Below are 17,356 nucleotides of genomic sequence, written 5' to 3'. Positions count from 1 at the left end.
GGGGCGGCCACCCTTCCCGTGGAGATATCCATCCTACTCTGCCCACCTCTTTCGGTCAGGGGCAGTGGATGATGCTGTCCCGCCTCGCCCCCCTCACCCCCTCCACCCCCGCGAGGTTCCTCTGCCGCCGCTGTTACACCCTTTGCTCACGTTTCTCCTTTTGCCGCAATGGCTAAGCTGGAGTACGTCGAGATGAGACGTGGTTCTTTGGCATTCTTCACAGCATCTGGCACTCCCTCTGCATTCAGTTCCCACTTGATTTCCAGAGAAAATAACAGAACAAGTCTTTGGCTGCTGCCTATAATCTCTCCAGAAAATGCCTGTTGCTATGCCTGATCATCTTCTCTAAGTGTTTTCCCATGCATTTTAGAAGTGAATTTGTCTGTTTTCATCTCAGAAGTGGAATAGGATTGTGATCTGTTAAGGAAAGAGAGGAGCTATGGAGCACGTTGGACAACAAACCAGAGGGAGAAATAACTAGTCTATAGTATAGACCCATACTGGACTATGCACCTAACTTCAGGAGTTTCACTAAAATATGTCAAAAACTAGTTTACCATACAAAAGTCAGCAACTGACTTGGGTATCTAATAAAAAATAAATCAACCATAAAGCATGCAGTCATAAACCCGCCAGTTTCACTGGATGCTCTTTGCTTTTGCACTGGAAGGAGGAGGAAACAACAGATCCCTATTAATTTCTCCATGCTACTTTTTATTCTTGCTTATCCCATACAGAACATTGGATTTGGTCCTTGAATGCTTAAAATAAAAAGATATAAAATTTCCAGCATAGCTAGCAGAGATGGAGATATAGTGGGTGAAATCCTGTCCCTATTGGCAAAGCAAAACTTGAGCCATGTCCATTGCCAACATTGCTAAATAATTATCTCTCTTTTCTTTTTTTTTTTTTTTTGGAAAGTATATTCAATTAAAGAAAATACTATTTCATACATTATATCCAACAGCCAGAAAAAAACCTTATTGGCAGGTAAAAGGAATAGCCTGACAGATGAATATAATTTTAGTCGTGAGACAAATCAAATTTTAGGTTGGAAGGCTAAATTTGCCTTGGCCTTAATCCATTGCAGCAGTAGGCTGCAATGCATCTTAGGGTGAGGGCTGAGTTAAGCTAATTTTTAGTGTACTCTCCTTCGTCTAAATAAATATATGAAGGGTGGGTGTCAAGAGGATGGGGCCAGACTCTTTTCAGTGATGCCCAGCAATAGGACAAGGTGCAATGGGCACAAGCTGGAACATAGGAAATTCCATCTCAACATAAGGAAAAACTTCTTTACTTTGAGGGTGCCAGATCGCTGGAAGAGGCTGCCCAGAGAGGTTGTGGAGTCTCCTTCTCTGGAGATATTCAAGACCCACCTGAATGCATTCCTGTCCAACCTGCTCTATGTGAACCTGCTTTGGCAGAGGGGTTGGACTAGATGGTCCTCTGGAGATCCTTTCCAATACCTATGATTCTGTGATTCTGTGATAAACAACTCTACAGGTTAATGACATGCAACAATTTTGCTAATATCAGAGAATGAGATGCTGCCCTCTATGCAGTACAGAAGAGAAGGGAAAAAAAAAAGACTTTTTTGAGGTGGAGAGGTGGAGAAATTATCTTACAGTCATTGTGACTGCAGGGCACAAGCTTATCACTACAGCAACAACACAAAAGGAGAAAGAGGTCAGGATATGAGACCTCCAAGACTGAAATATGTTGAAAGACAGGATTTTCTAGGTTTTCCTCAAATTTTGTAAAACTAAAGAAATAAATACATATGACTATTTGCATCAAAAAGATTTTTTTTTAAAAAAATAATTTTTTGAATAAAAAAGCTTTTCATGAGAATAACCAAATCTTTGGCTTGATAACTATGTTTAACCAATCTTTAGCTTTATAACCATATTCTCTGCCAAGAATTTGTTAAGACCTATCCTTAGAATTTCAAATCTTACATAAGCTCTGATTGTATCACTTTTGTCTGAAAGATATGCTATTTACTCAACAAAAATCTGTCCAGAGAAAAACCCAGAATTATTTGTCAATGAATGTCTTATCTTTTATTTATATTCACATAAAAAAGTACTGTTAAATTGAAGTTATGGTCAAAAAGAAATGTCTGGGAATGTTGGAATATTTTAATATTGGAGGGTAGATGTGGTACCTGGGGACATGATTTAGAAGTGGTTTTGTCAGGGTACGTTAGTTAATGGTTGGACTTGATGATCTTAAAGGTCCCTTCCAACCTCAGCAATTCTATGATTCTGTGATCCTATGACCTAAGTAAAAATAAGAAAAGAGAACAAAAGAGAAATTTTCTCTTACCAAAAAAAAAAATAAATAAGGCCACAACCTCAATTTTTACATGTCACAGGAGACCTGCAGGAGCCAAAAACTGCCAATGACCCTTAGTGCTGTTCTTACCTCAGATTAACTAACACAATTTATCCCACTGGCATTAAGGTAGTAGCAAAAAGAAGACAATTTGTGTTGGCAGGTAGCATTCAAGCCCACTTTAGAAAGATGCTACTTATGGTTTTTTCCATGAGCATTACTAATGTTGCTATTTTAGTTCTTCGTTAGCTGGCCCAAGTTAGCAATACTGTACTCTTTTCCACCTCGTTCATCTCACAGGTACCTGGACAACACACCTGACAAGGCATGATAATTTTACAGGTCTTCCACAGTCACTCATGACCTTTTGTGTTTGAAAAGTATACATACTCCTCTTTTATACTGACAAAGTTTTCTTAGATAACCATTTACTTTCTACATTCTTGCTCTCTCTTCAAGGAAAAGCTGAAAATAGGTTTTATGAAATGAAAGTATAGGTTTGCAAAATTTTGAAATAATTGACATTTTTCAGCAGTGGATTAAGGCAACATTTTATGGTGCGATTAAATGATCACTGATAATTATTTTACAGTTAGATTACTAGTTTTTAACTTTTTTCTTTTTATTTACTTATATCAAAACAAAAGAAAAAATTAGAAGACTTTTCAAATTCCGTTCTCCCATTTCTGTCATGTTTTAATTCAGCTGCTGTTTGTCCAATCTTTTCAAATTATATAGAAAAATCATATCTTGTTCCACACAGTTTAAGAATACTACACTTCTTGTGGTTGAAGAGCAAAAATAGCCTGCTAATGGCAAAGGAATTGCAATAGCTATGAAATGAAATCCTGCTGTACTTGCCACAATGATTGGGTTTTCTTTTCTTAGGAGAGAGAGAGTAAAATAATTTCTTGAAATAACAATGACATAATAGCTATACTCAAAAATTAAGCTTACACGTAGGAATATAGGAGTTCCTATGATTTTATTTGATGTTTAAATATTCTTTCCATTTAGGTATTTCTCTTTATCCTTTTTTTTAATAAAAAAAGAATATTGTCCTTTTCTCTTTTAATAGAAAAAGAAAACTTTAATATACAAACAAAAGCTTTTTTTCTCTTACTTTACACCAGTGTAAACTAGGAGTAATTGCAATAATGTCAAGTAAAATAGCTGTTGGGGAAGGCCAAAGCATAAAGTGATTAAGCACTGCATAAAACTATAGCTGTCATGACAGACAATACATTGCACGACATTAGGTCAAATTAAAACCTAGAAAAAAATATTTGCATAAGTTAACCAAATAACACCTTGTCTATGTAAAATTGGCTTTTCAGAAACAGTTGAATGGGTGAAAATATGTTCTTTTTATGCCAAATGCTTTTTACAGAAAAAAAAGTCTTCCCTCCCATGTTACCCTTTCTTTTGGAAAATCGGAACTGAAACGAAAGAATAGTGCCACCGGGAGATTGTAGCTCAGGGTCTTAGAGATTAGTCTCATTCTAACCAATAGCCCACATTCCCCCAGTAGACTAAGTCTCCAGTGATGCACCATCTTTGTTCTTTAAGAAGAAAAATTACAACACATGGTAGGAAGCCCCAGGCCAAGGAGCTCATCCCATAAATGGAAAATGGATAGCTGAGTACTTCATCTACTGGTCCAATGAGATATCACCTCTATAATTTCCAAAGAGAAACATTTATTTTAATTGTTGAGAAGTCAACATTTTCTTGGCATATAAATCTGTTAATTGTTTGAATCATTAGTATTAAACGGCAGCTGAGAGATAAATTGTGAAAGCAAGCAAGATAACCAATGTTTTCTATTTTAAAGATCCTCAGAGATCTTCTGGAGCAACACTTGCAGATGTTATGGACTAAAATGAGCTACCAAAGTTAAAATGTCCTGTCCTTCAGGGGTGCTGACACTTATTATTCCTATTGGCCTGAGTAGGAATTTTGAGCATATAGCACCTTTGAGCATCACATAAGTTTTATTTAAGTAGTTACTTTTTAGGCACTCGAGTCTGAAGAAAAAAATAATTGGCTGTAATCTTATGTATGACTTGCAGCACTTTGGGTTCATGTCTAGAAGCGTGTCTGTTCTTAGAAAAGTAACCTGGAATCTCCCCAAATCAATCTGAAGTGAAAGTTCCATAACAAAAGTAGAATTTACTACAAGTGAATTAGCAGAAAAGAAGTGCAAAAGAATTCCAGAATATCACTAGTGCATAAGTAAGCATTCCTTGTAAATAAGTCACTCATTTATAGAAACAAGATAAAAATAAATGATGTTTGAGACTTCTTTCAAATAATTAGAGTTCTTTATATGATACATTTTAGAACATTGCACAGCATCTAAAATATATAAAAATAGATATCTACAGTATTTACAAAGTATGATACAATCCAATCCTTAAAAAGATTTGTAAAGACGTGTTCTTTAGCTCATACTGAGGTAAGTAGGTTTCTGTAAGACTGAGAAGAAATAGAAGAGGCAGTTGTTTGAAGGAATCCCTTTGTCCAATTGTAGTCTGTAACACAGCTAAATGCATGTGCCATTCTCTAGTGGTCTTACATGTATTGAGCCAAAGTCATCCTTGTTGCAACTCCATCGAGGTAAGTTTAGTTATGTTAGGGACAAATTTGTCCCACTCTGCATTCTCTCTGTTGCCAGTGCCTTCTGCAGAAACCCTCACAGCTTCATCTAAATTTGAAGTCATGTTCATCCCTGGTATGTGGAGATGCAGTTCCACTGATTTCAACGGGCTGAGTGTACCTGGGATACCTGTAAGATAAAATAAAGATTCTAAGATGATTTTACTGTTTGGATCAGGTAGCTGACTGGCTCACCCTGTGATTGTCACTCTCTGAACACTATGCAGGTGATGCTCTATTAAAAAAATGGTCTGCCAAAAAAAGTTCCAAATTGCACTTGCAAATTTTAAGCGAATGCTTCTCAACTGAAGTCTAAAGGGATTTCTGATGCATAAGCCTTGATTTTCTTCCTTTTAAACATTTTTAATGTGTTCTACTATTTATTTAATATGCATTATTTGGTAAGTTGTCCTGTGGTTCCTTACCCAGATGCCACTGTGACTAGCAGAGCACTACAGCTCCCTGTGTACAAGCCAATCCTAGAATCACAGAATGGTTTGGGTTGGAAGTGACCTTTAAAGATCATCTAGTCCAAACCTCCCTGCCATGAGAAAAGGACGAGCAGGGAGAAGAGAATGATGAAAAATAATCAATATAAAGTTAAAAATCTTCTGCAGCCACCCTGTCATCAGTGTCTTAAGGATGTAACCTCGCTTGTGCTGTGCATATAGGAATGGCAACAATACTGGAGAAGAACAAGCTGAATTCAGGAAAAAAAAAATATTCTTTCTACAGTAAGTGAAAAGAATAGACTTCTTCAGAGGTAATTTATTTAATTCATTTCAGATATATATTTTAGGAACAGACTAGTTGTCCTTGGACATACCAATTTCTCTGTTACTAATATATAGCTTATCTAGTCCTAGCCTATAGTGTCTGAGATAACTTCTAGACAACCAATATTCACATCTGTAGGACAGGAGGGATGAATCCTGTACTTGCAGTCCCTTGCAACATCCTGCTGGGATATAACATATAATGTAATGAGAAATATCAAATAAAGAATTATATGTCATCTTCCATCTATTCACAAAGCTGGGGAATTGCACAATCATTTCAGTGTTTACCCAGAATTGGGAAAGCTTGAACAACTTCTGCCTTTCATTTCAGTCTGTGTTCATTTGTTTATCAACCTGTACTGAAGAAAAATCAAAAGCGGCTTCCCAGCTGCTCCTGAATACACACAATAACCCACCCAACAGGAAAAAGAACAGAAAATGTAAGAAAAGAAATTAATGTGAATTTCTTATTTGATCAGCCCAACTCATACCAGAACACATGGTAAGCAGATCATTTGAAATAGTCAAGGACATTTACGTACTTAAACCTGTACATCTAATTTTGGTTATAATATTTGTTATAAAATAGAGCACAACTTCAGAGAATAGCTGTGAGTAGAATATAGCTGTTTATAAAAACATTGTAACTCCAGGGAAAATTATTTTCATACTTTCAGGTACCTGTTCTTTATTTACTTAGGAGTCTAAAGGACGTAGGGATCCAAAGAAAAGACTTACATAAAATATGATTACCTTACCCACTCCCCAACTGCAACTCAACTTTTGAAATAAATGAGATGAAATTTTAGTTCATCAATATATTACCAAAGTTGTGGCATGTTCTATGAAATTTCTTGTAAGTTACTTTTCTTACAGTCAGTTCTTAATTGTAAATACCCTTCTGTCATTGCATTGTGCTCAGATTCAAATATTGTTGTATGAACAACTAAATTTTACTTCGACAGATTCAAAAGACATAGAGACAAATATACTACCAGTGGGTAAAAGGTGCAGTACCATTAGCTGGAATTGTGTTTATGTTGGTCAATACAACATGTTCCGAAAGTTTTGAAATGTTATCAAAATTGCTGATCTGGGTGGTCAAGGATTTCCGACTCTCTGTACTGGCACGACCTCTGGTGAGCCGTTCATCATGGTGACTGCGAATGCCAAAGATGCAACAAGAAAATGCTGCTTTAAATTCTTCTCTAAATTTCCCTGTCAACCACAAAAAAGACTTATGAAAAAATTGTACTATAAACCATGTTTCAACAAACTTTATAGATTAGAAAAGGGCAGCTATCTAAAGCAACGTTAACCCAAAACACCCACATGTTCTTCGAATGCAGAAGCAGAAAATCACAATTTCAACATCTTGGAGAAAGATCGAAAAATGTAACCTCTGTAAGAAGATATGTGAGGTATGGTATGAAACCTAAATTATTCTTGGCTTGATGGAATGGACAAACTAGAATGATTTATGAAATCATGTCATGGATAGTCTGTTGATTAATAACACATCTAATAAAAATAAGTAATTGACGAATTGTAGGCTTAAATGACTGAATCATTACTTGATATGTGAAATGAAGGGCATGGGTAATTTGTATTTCATCTTGAATACATTTTAAAAGAAGATTCAGTGTTCGACAGCTCATTAGTCTGCTTTTGGGGCTCAGAGTAAATTGTTCAAATCATCCTCACAGTACACACCACAAAAAAACCTACAGCAGAGAAATGTGGAGCAAGCATCAGTATACTTTTGCCTCTCTGAATTTAGCTGTCATACCACCAGTTTAGGTTCTGATTCTGCTGTCCACAGCCAAATAAGACAAACACAAACTAAGATAAATCTATGCTACTAAGTAAGCAGCATCCTGGCTGGTTCTTTGCCTTTGAACACAGTTGGCACAATCCGGTCATGTAAGTGTTATTAAAGACTCACAGCCTCCAAAACCCAACACCTGCATATAAAATGCCAACTGGGGACAGCCCCTGGCCTGTGCTACCTCCCAGACAGTATCCGGGGAGTGTTTCGGGGAATGGTTAATTGTTTCAGACCAAAGTCATGCCAGGGATTTCTCTATCAAATTAATGGTATGGACAAATTCAAGCACTTGGACTCAGGCCCTGGCACTCTGCAGTTTAGTTATAGGTAGATAGCCTGAAAGTAATGGGATATATCAGGCATCTTGTTCCAAGAAGAGGATCTAGCTCCCACTGGAGGAGCTGGGCTGATGTTAGACAGTCATTAATCTTATTTGCTATGGCTCATTACGTTCAAACTATACATTAAACTTGAATTCTAGGTAACTGTAACTTACCACTGAGGAAGTTATAAATAATAGGATTGGCTGCACTGTTTGCATATACAAGCCAATGTGAGAATGTGAACCAGGCGTATACTGTTTCTCTGTCATCAGCATGATTAAACATTCCAAAAACCCTACGGAAAAAGAAAAGCAAACCTGAAAGATGGCAGAATTAGAAATCGTATAAAAGGATTTGGCAACTTCCCGCATAATTTTATCTCTGATGACCTATTTGCAGTATCACAGAATAGCTGATTCAACAGTGCTTGCTTTCTTGAGCAAATAAAGTCCTCTCCCCATCCCTCAGTCTCCCAGAGACCATCAGTACTTTACTTCGCAATGGTGCAGATGCATAACTTTTCTCTAAGTAACCAAAGCCATCTGGTTTCAGATAAGCCAAAAAAAAAAAAAAAAGGGAAAAGTTGCTTTGGACCTATTAAAGTCATTGAGGTTCCCAGCTTTAGGCCCACTCTTCAATAAACAGGGGTTCTGGAGTTACAAAGGCACTGACCTGGCCCAAAACCTGAGGCCGCAGTAGCAGCTTCTGTCCTCCAGAGAAATCTGTTTTGCCCAGATTCCTTACACCTAACTTTTGCCATTTAAATGAAAATCTAACTACAGGCCTACTCTGCTGAGGCAGCCTGTGTAGTTCCTCTGTGGTTCAGATCACAGCAGGCCTGAACCGCCTTCTGGAAATACTTCTTTCTCTCCCCATTGCCCACCAAGAACCTTGAGTATGAAAAGTACTTAAATTAGGCCTCAGCAAAGTGCCAGAATTGAGTGGGATGTATTTGAGCCTTCACATGCCAACCTGAAAATATTCCTTACAACCTGAAAATATTCCTTACAACCTGAAATGTTCCTCAAGCACCGATAAAAGGCCGGTTATTTTTGAGGATATTCAAATCTTCTGCTACATGTCATTATTTATTGGCATTACAGAAGCCTCGTGAGATTTGACTATAGCAAAGCCTTAGCCTGTCAGGCATTGTACAAAAAACAGAGCGTAAAAAATTATGTCTCAAATGAACAGGAGAGAAAAGTGTAAAAAAGTAAAACAGAGCTTCATAAGCAAACTGAAGGGTTAGCCTAAGATCTCAAAATGCGGCTTGGGTTTGAACCCAGCATTTCACAGTCCTGGCGGCCAAGCCACAATACGACACTCTCGCGCTGGCCTTCAGCTGCTGCTTTAGGCAAACGCACTTCCGCGGGTTCATTTACAGCAAACAAGCTGTAATCCCGTGTAAATGACAGGTTTTAATGAGGGGATAGGCTAGATCATTTTCATGACGAAAAGCTCGCTAATAAGGGTTCTGCGATCTGGCCTTCAGTTTCAGTACTGTGGATAGATTAGATATATTTTTCCTTGCAACCGTATGCTTATTTTGCATTTCTTTATTGTGAAATAAATAAGCCTATCCTTCAAAAGTATCTGCCAGAATATGAAGTCTCATAACAGAGGGTTGTTTTTAGACAGTAAACTTTACCACGTATTTACATTTTGAGATAAACTTTACCTTTTCAAGACATTGAGGATGCTAATTGGTAGATAGCAAAGTGCAAAAACCAGGAGGACAACCATTAGCATACGTGCTGTTTTCCTTCTTGCACGAATCTGTTTTATTTCAGCTGCCACAGCGCTAATCTTTGACTTTGTTGATTGTCCCAGCCCTCGGGGCTGTGCTGAAGACTGCAGAGGCTTCCACTTTTTCTGAACAACAGAAGAAGTTCCTGGGATCTAAAAAAGACAAAACAAGGGGCACTTTGAAAAACTAGCACTGTGGGTAGCTATAACAAGAAAAACAGACATGTTGACATACACAGTATAAGCTTGCAGGGAGAAGGTTTTTTAATTGAATTAATTGATGTAGCTGTAAGACACAAACCCAGTTTCAGACACACTGCATAAAAATTTGTGGTTTACCCAAATATATCAACTGATGTATTAAAATTGTCTTGACTTCCCATACACCTTGCCTTGCTTGTCTCTTCAAACTATCACACTTACCAACCCTACTACTGCAATTATGTTGCTATAAAGTTCTACATTAGATGTTTTCTGTTATGGCAGAGTAGTTTATCCCATTCATATGTGACTAATTTAAGATACGAAAGAGATTTTCAGCATTGGAAAACAAGGATTTAAAGCCTACATACTTTTAAGTGCCATAAAACTTCCAAATATGCAATCTAGATGACTATGAAGCAGCTAAAGAAATCACAGCTGAAGAGTGGATGTCCCTGCAAAGCTCTTCAAAATTGAATCATATAGTGATGAATGGAGGGGAATCAGGGGACAGTGTCAAGGAATAGAAAGAATTAGGTTAGCCAAGGACACCTTACAATGGGTAGATATAGCACCATGTTATTAAAAAGAAAAAATCTCATGTTTTGTTCTCTGTCCCCTCCCATAAGCCAAGCCAAATAAAGCAATTTTGCTTCAGTTCTTCAAAATTATTTCCTGCCTGCAGCCAAATGTGAAAGACTACAGATGGCAAGGACTTTCTCAGAGAACTCTATTACATTAACATTTATAATATTTTCAATGTTATACATTGTGAAAACCTTTTGGATAGAATTATAGATCTAACCATGCGTAGTGCAATTATCTGTGGGGTAACTAGTCTCATGAGTGCAAAATAATTCGTGTTTAAAAGTATTTGCAAAAATTCAGATTGTCTACTATAACATTTTAAAAATTAGAGCTTATCCACACAAACTGACCAGATGAGAATGAAATTTTGGATATTTATTTCAGAAAAAAGTAAGCTAAAATGGAAATACTTGTTCTAAAATAAAAGCCCGCACATGCTGAGTTGTTCTATAATAGCTATTACATATTTTTTTTTTTTTGTGAATAGCTTCCTTGCACAGGCAAGCCCTTAATTTAGCATTTATGTGCACCATCAAACCTGATTTACAACTATTGGAATGTTTTGGCAAAGTTGTAGTGTAATGAACAGGAAATCAGTGAAGCAGAACAGGGGATATGTTATAACATTTATTTTTTACTAATGTCTCTATGGACATAAAGCAAAAAAACCCACCCAAAACGTTGCACTTCTACTGAGGATTCCCACTCATTCAGCTGAAATCAGCAGTATCAATTTCATACCCGGACACATCTGTCCTATTGCAAGGGATTTACCCGACTTAGCTGTGGAGTGTCAGACTGCAATGTGTCTGCCATTCACTACTGAGATAATACACTATCTAAGATTCTGATTTTGGTTTATCAGGGGTGTTTTGATATTCTGTTCATCGAACTTTGACACAGAAGCTTTTCCTTCCTTTTCAGTTGTACTGAGCTACCAAATTTGTAGTAAGAACTGATCAGAAAATGGAGATGGAAGCAGAGAAACTCAGCCAAACCTCTCCCTCCCGATCATGCCAAAGATTCACTTGAAGAATTCTTTCACTGGGTTTCTTGGTGGCTAGATGCAATTTAGAGGAAGAGAAACAGTATCTGGGCTCAAAATTGTGAATGGCTATTTCTACAGAAATGTTAGGCGTGACTGGTTTTGTACATGGCTTTTACCTGTCTGCGCAGGTAGAAGGGTCTTTTCTGGTATTTAAGCAGTCTTTAATAGCAAGAGGTGATCAAAGGTAGGGACCATACACAATGAACAGTCTCACTGTACTATATATTAAATTGTTAAATATTCAGCAGTTTGTACTGAGAACCTTTCTACAGAGCCCTATTCTCCTCAGTCTTTACCTGCCATACACCTGGGCTTTGCTACTGTTACACCAATAAGCCATAATACAGCAAGAATTTTATCAGGAAAAAAAAAAGAAGAGCTATATACCCACAGACGCACTGTTGAACCTAAGGAGCATAACACTTCAGAAGCGTGTGTGTGTGTGTATACAGAAACATTTACAAATATACATTTATGCCATTGTGTGTGTAAGCACATGTATGTACAAGTACACACATGCCAGCATAATGCCTATATTTGCTTTTCAGTAACTAATCAGTAATAGAGATAAATGTGGGGAATTTGTGTAATTCCAATAATAATTTACTAAAAGCCCACTAGCTGTATCCAAACAGGTACTAAAAGTTGCCTAGTTATTTTCTTATGCACTTTTCTTCTATCCCCTCAAACTATTATCAAGGGGTTTATAACCAGAGAAAACATCTCCAAATATAATAACAGCTTGCAAAGATTGGAAGGGTATATTTCAGCTGCCAAAATAAAAATGGGCAGGGTTCCTAGTTATTAATATGAGTAGGCTTTAGTGTCAATGTATTTGGATGTCAGTAAATCAAAGTATACAGTATGGAACTTCATAATACAAATTATGTACCGACACTTTTATCATAAGTCCATTCAGTCCTATTTATTTGTTCAGAAGTTACTTTTAATCTACTTAAAATCCACAAGAGAACAAAGCCTTCTTAGTCACTGCTTCCTTACTAATAATTAAAATTAATTACTCAAAATCCCTGGTATTTGTGGCATGATTGTTCTTGTCTTTACAAAGATGAATCACTGATTCAAAGATTGCTTGAAAGACACAATCAGTAATTTTAAGAGCTATTGCGCAAAGTATGGTAAGGATAGCTTGTAAATCTGTCTTACCTTTAGTGATCTGAAAACTTGCATGCACAACACACTCCATTTTAAAAAAGAACCATCAGAAAAAGTCTAAGGCATAGAGAGCACCTACTGTTTGCTGTGCTTTTTCTACCACGTACATCTGGAAGTCTTACTGTACTTTGCAACAGGATCGCTGTATTTAACTGACGTTCTGGTAAACAGCATGATTTCTTAATTGAAACTACTATCAAATAATACATTTAAGAACACTGCATTCATTTGCTCTACTTGACTGATTATGGCACACCTGTTGCACTTCGAAAAATACCTGATGTCTGTAGCCCAGTCGCAGCTGACAATAGATGTGCAGCGGTATTAATTTCACTTAGTGCAGCCTCTTACACATAGTGCTATCATCTATGCTAGGAAAAGAAACATCTGTAATTTCGCATCATTGATAGCACTAAGCCTGTAGCAGTATTTGCCTTTTTGCCACTGAAAAAAAAGGATCATCCTAACCTTGTCAACATGCAAGATGTATAGGGACAAGACATATTGTGAAGAAGAAATAGGCCAGCTAATACAATTCCAGGGGAAAAAACCCAACAAAACAGGTTAGTTTCCAGTCATTCAACTTCTGCTCTGAATCTGAACCAGCATTTTCAAGCAACATGCAGGTTAAGAACAATTGCTTTGCATTAACTTAATTGACAGTTTGAGAGACTAGGTAAAGAAGGTACAGAAGAGAAGGTTAAGAAGGAATATGGTGATAAGGTCATTGGTTGCTACAGGACAGATAACTATTCAGCAATGCAGAGTATCTTAGAGCTATGTTAGATTGAACTTAATTTCAAAACTAACCAAGCAAAGCCTTTGTTCTGGTGAACAGTCCCCTCAAATTGTAAAGATTAAATTTTGCCTTCAATCTATCTTGTTATTTAGTCTTATAAATGTAAAAAATTAAAAGCAAAAATAATAATTTAAAGATAAACAGCAACTCTGGTTTAACCTAATATGATTAGACATGAGAATAATTGCTATTATGATGAATGGATAATAACAAAATGCCTTACAGCAGATTTGGGTTTTCCTATATTTTAGCAAGAGATACATTTTGTCAGTGTAAGGTTTGATTTTTACTTTTAACATATATATATATATAGATTTTTTTTTTTTTTTTCAGAAATCTAAGGTCTATTTGTGATTTCTCTGATGGATCAATTTGAACTGTGTGGAAAATGCTCCTGATGTGGCAGATATTATGCCCTGGCCAGGACAGCCTCAAATTTGGATGGTATCAGACACAATGGGGAGAGAGAAATGATTCATGCCCATATCATGACGGAAATGTCAGCCATTGTTAGAGACATTTGAAAGGACAGGAGAGGGAATATCTTGCATCATGTCTTCAACAGGATGAGTTTATTGTCCTTTACAGAATCGCACGGCAGGGGGTGGCGGGGAACTACAGCCATAGATAAATTCTAGACAAAGCAGAAGACAGCAGAGAGAACCATTGAATGATGTGTGACAGATTACAGCTCACATCCAGAAAATGATTCTCAAGCTGGCACCACTTCAAATTGTTGGAGGGGGAAAAATGTTCCTCAAAAAATTCACATCATTTTTACCACTTCAGTTCAAATGTTCTTTGTGTGCTTGCTTGCTTGTTTTTGGTTTTTACCACTTCAGTTCAAATGTTCTTTGCGTGCTTGCTTGCTTGTTTTTCTTTTTTGTTTAGTATTTTTCTTTTCTTTCCTGTACTTTTAATTTGAAGCTTGAAAAAAATAGATGTTCACATTAGAAATCATGCCAATTATTTGTCAGTAATTCACATCAAATGTTGCTGATAACAGTCAGTTTCACATCAGGCAATTCCAGTCTCACAGTTCTGATAGCTGGACTTTCTAGTCTAACTTTTGTTCAGATTGGACCTGCTATGAACCTGAGACTTTGTAGCATGAAAAATAAAAAATCGTACAGACTACTAAAAAAAATGAGAAGGTCAATCCTAACTTTTGACTGCTACAGGAGATTTTAGCAGTATAAATAAAGTCACCTAAGGTATTTTGGTAAGCATTTCAGATTCAGTGGGACAGATCTTTCTTCTGCCTATAATCAATCTTTCTGTTGCCTTTTTCTTTCTCTCCCCCTAAGCCCTTCATAGACATAAGAAGAAGTAGTTTACATTCAGCCTGACTGCCTTCATTTTTTAATGCATCTCAGTGCCTATCCAAGGTGGCTGTAAGCCAGCAGTGTCGCTGAACCTGGTAGCAGTGATGGATGTAGCAATCCAAGTCCCAAGGGACAACACGGAGCAACAACAAACGGCTGTATGTCGGAATCTGCACATAGTCAAAACAGCAAGCAAATAGAGCTTGTCTAAGCGACTTACCTGGCGACACCACAGCTTCCGAAATATTTGCAAATAGGCCAAGACCATAAGACACAGTGGTGCCATGTATGTCACCAGAAAAAAGCATGTGTGATACATTTTGGGGTAAACTTCAGCTGGAAAGAGAATTCAAATGGGAAAAGTGCGTTTAAATATACATATATTTCAAAATCACTTTAAGCCAAATTATTTATATAGATATGCATGTGTTTTTCAAACATAATGGGTTATAACAGAAGATTTATCCAATAATATCATGATCAGGATTGATTTTTTGATCACCTGTATATACATTCAGTTTCTATTATAAACGTATTTTTACTTCAAGTGTCTTTTATATCTTATATAACGTTATTGCTTTCATATCACATTATTGCTTTAGGTACAAAGTCTTAAGAAGTTTTGCTTTTATTAAATCAGTGAAAGATAGAAAATTTCATTATCAAGCAATAGCTAACCAATTATTCAAGGTACATCATCTTTTATGTATTTAACTGGTTGTGTAACTGTCTTTAGTTTTAATTCTGCAAAGGCTACTATCTATCCCAGAGTAAATTGCACAGTCTCTCACAGGTTAACAAAGAATGTAGACTATAGCACAAAGGATGCTCATGGGAGGAGAGACAGACATTTCTTAAATCACTTTTTGGTGGCAGAATGAATGTGTCCTAAAGGTATACTCAGTGATTTACTTTTTACAATTACAGTAAAAAAAAAAAAAAAAAAAGAATTAATTCAGTCAAGTTATCTAAACTTCAGAAATTTCCAAGATTATTTTTGATTCAGTTTTAACAACAATGAGTTTGCTACCCTTGTGTTCTACTTTCCTGTGTATGTCTTTTCAAAAGACAATTAATGAGTGTTATTTGCTTAGAGACGAACATCTTAAAAGTATTATGAGTGTCCTGTGTTTTTAAGAGTGTGGTATCATAAGCTTCATTAGATTATAGGGGAATGTGCAGTGGCCGCCTTGAAAACTTGCTTTCACTTTTGTAACATCAAATGTAGCTTGGTAATACCAAATGTTGATGTCAATTACAGCTTAACATCTATGGGTGGCCTCAGAAAAGGAATAAGCATTATGTTGACTAACAATACATAGCAGAAGCGAAACTGTGCAGTTAGATTGTATAGTTATCCTAAGCATCGCATTTTGGGCTAGAGTAAAGAAGGAACGTTTATGTTAATTTGCTGAATTTTCCAGCATTTCAGGATGATGAGATCTGCAACTAAAACTCTTCATTTAGTTTTAATTAAAAAAAAGAAAGAAAAAAAGAGTTGCATGAGATGAAAACTTTAGTGAGTCAAACTTACTTTCTGCCTATTAAAGTGACTGAGATTGTGGACCCTATCAAACAAGAGGTCCCTTTGCATGCCAGGAGGATCCCTGGGAGGTTGATTAGACAAGGATACACAGACGTGGTCCATAACTCTGAGTAGGGAGGAGTACACCATCACATTAACTCCAGGCTTGCCCTCAAACCCAAACTCCTGTAATGTCACACTCAGTGTAGGGCCTCAAAGAGCCAGCTGGCTCACTGGTCAGAAAATCTTCAGTATCACTGAAATAGAAACTTGCTATGGCAAAATCTAGCCCATGTTCACTGCCAGCAAAGGCAATAGTGACATTGCCATTGATATTTGACAACTTTGATGGATCGGGCTTCAAAAAATTCAGATGAGCAGCATTTGGCTCCTTTCTTGCTCTAAGATCCTGTAGCAAATCAACTTACCACCTCTTGAGTAGCAGCTGCAGCTAGTTGCTCTTGTCAGTGTCCTTGGGGGAGGCAGATCATTTGGGGCAAGTTTTTTTGTAAATGGTGATAACCTGGGTTTGTATATTTACTGATGAACTCAGAATTGGTTTTGCATTTCAGAAAACACAGCCTCACAGCAGTCCTGTCAGACAGGGAAATACCGACATGCATGCTTCACAGGCGGAGAGATTAAGGAGAAACTGGAATAACGTGACTTACTGGGATCATGGGAGGTCAGACCTGAAAGCACATTCTTTCTGCTCAGAAGGAGGTGCCACCTGCCTCATCAATGCTCTGCAGGCAGCCAGGCCCCTTTCAGGTGGAAGGACAGTACATATTTAAAAGGCCATCTGGAGTTTATGGCTTCCAATTTAGCATTCCAAGTAAAGTGAAACATTAAATGAGCCTAGCTATCTACAAAGAACCGACGGACCAGGTTGGAGGAAGATCCTAACACTTGCCTTTGAAGTTTAGCCACCTGGAAAGTACCAGCTGCTAAACATCAAAGGAAACCTGTCCCTCCTCCACCCAGGGAAAAGCCCTTTGTAGAACTTCTCTAAGAAGCATGACT

At 37.1% G+C, this 17,356-nt stretch overlaps 1 protein-coding gene across 1 annotated transcript in view; it reads right to left on the bottom strand.

Moving 5' to 3' along the window:
• Positions 1 to 4,645: 4,645 nt before the first annotated feature.
• The window catches only part of HCRTR2 (hypocretin (orexin) receptor 2), a 33,567-nt gene continuing 20,856 nt past the window's right edge, over positions 4,646 to 17,356 (bottom strand). Inside the window, exons 4-8 of the mRNA XM_009879831.1 lie at positions 15,029 to 15,144; positions 9,604 to 9,824; positions 8,099 to 8,220; positions 6,792 to 6,992; positions 4,646 to 5,125 (exon numbers count right to left, since the gene is read on the bottom strand). Of these exons, the coding sequence (XP_009878133.1) occupies positions 4,932 to 5,125; positions 6,792 to 6,992; positions 8,099 to 8,220; positions 9,604 to 9,824; positions 15,029 to 15,144 (854 nt within the window). The 3' untranslated portion in view covers positions 4,646 to 4,931. The remainder of the gene's footprint in view (positions 5,126 to 6,791; positions 6,993 to 8,098; positions 8,221 to 9,603; positions 9,825 to 15,028; positions 15,145 to 17,356) is intronic.

This window comes from Charadrius vociferus, unplaced genomic scaffold, assembly GCF_000708025.1.
Source record: "Charadrius vociferus isolate BGI_N301 unplaced genomic scaffold, ASM70802v2 scaffold342, whole genome shotgun sequence".
In the NCBI taxonomy this organism is placed as follows: Eukaryota; Metazoa; Chordata; class Aves; order Charadriiformes; family Charadriidae; genus Charadrius; species Charadrius vociferus.
This window is presented reverse-complemented; position numbering and strand designations above follow the sequence as displayed.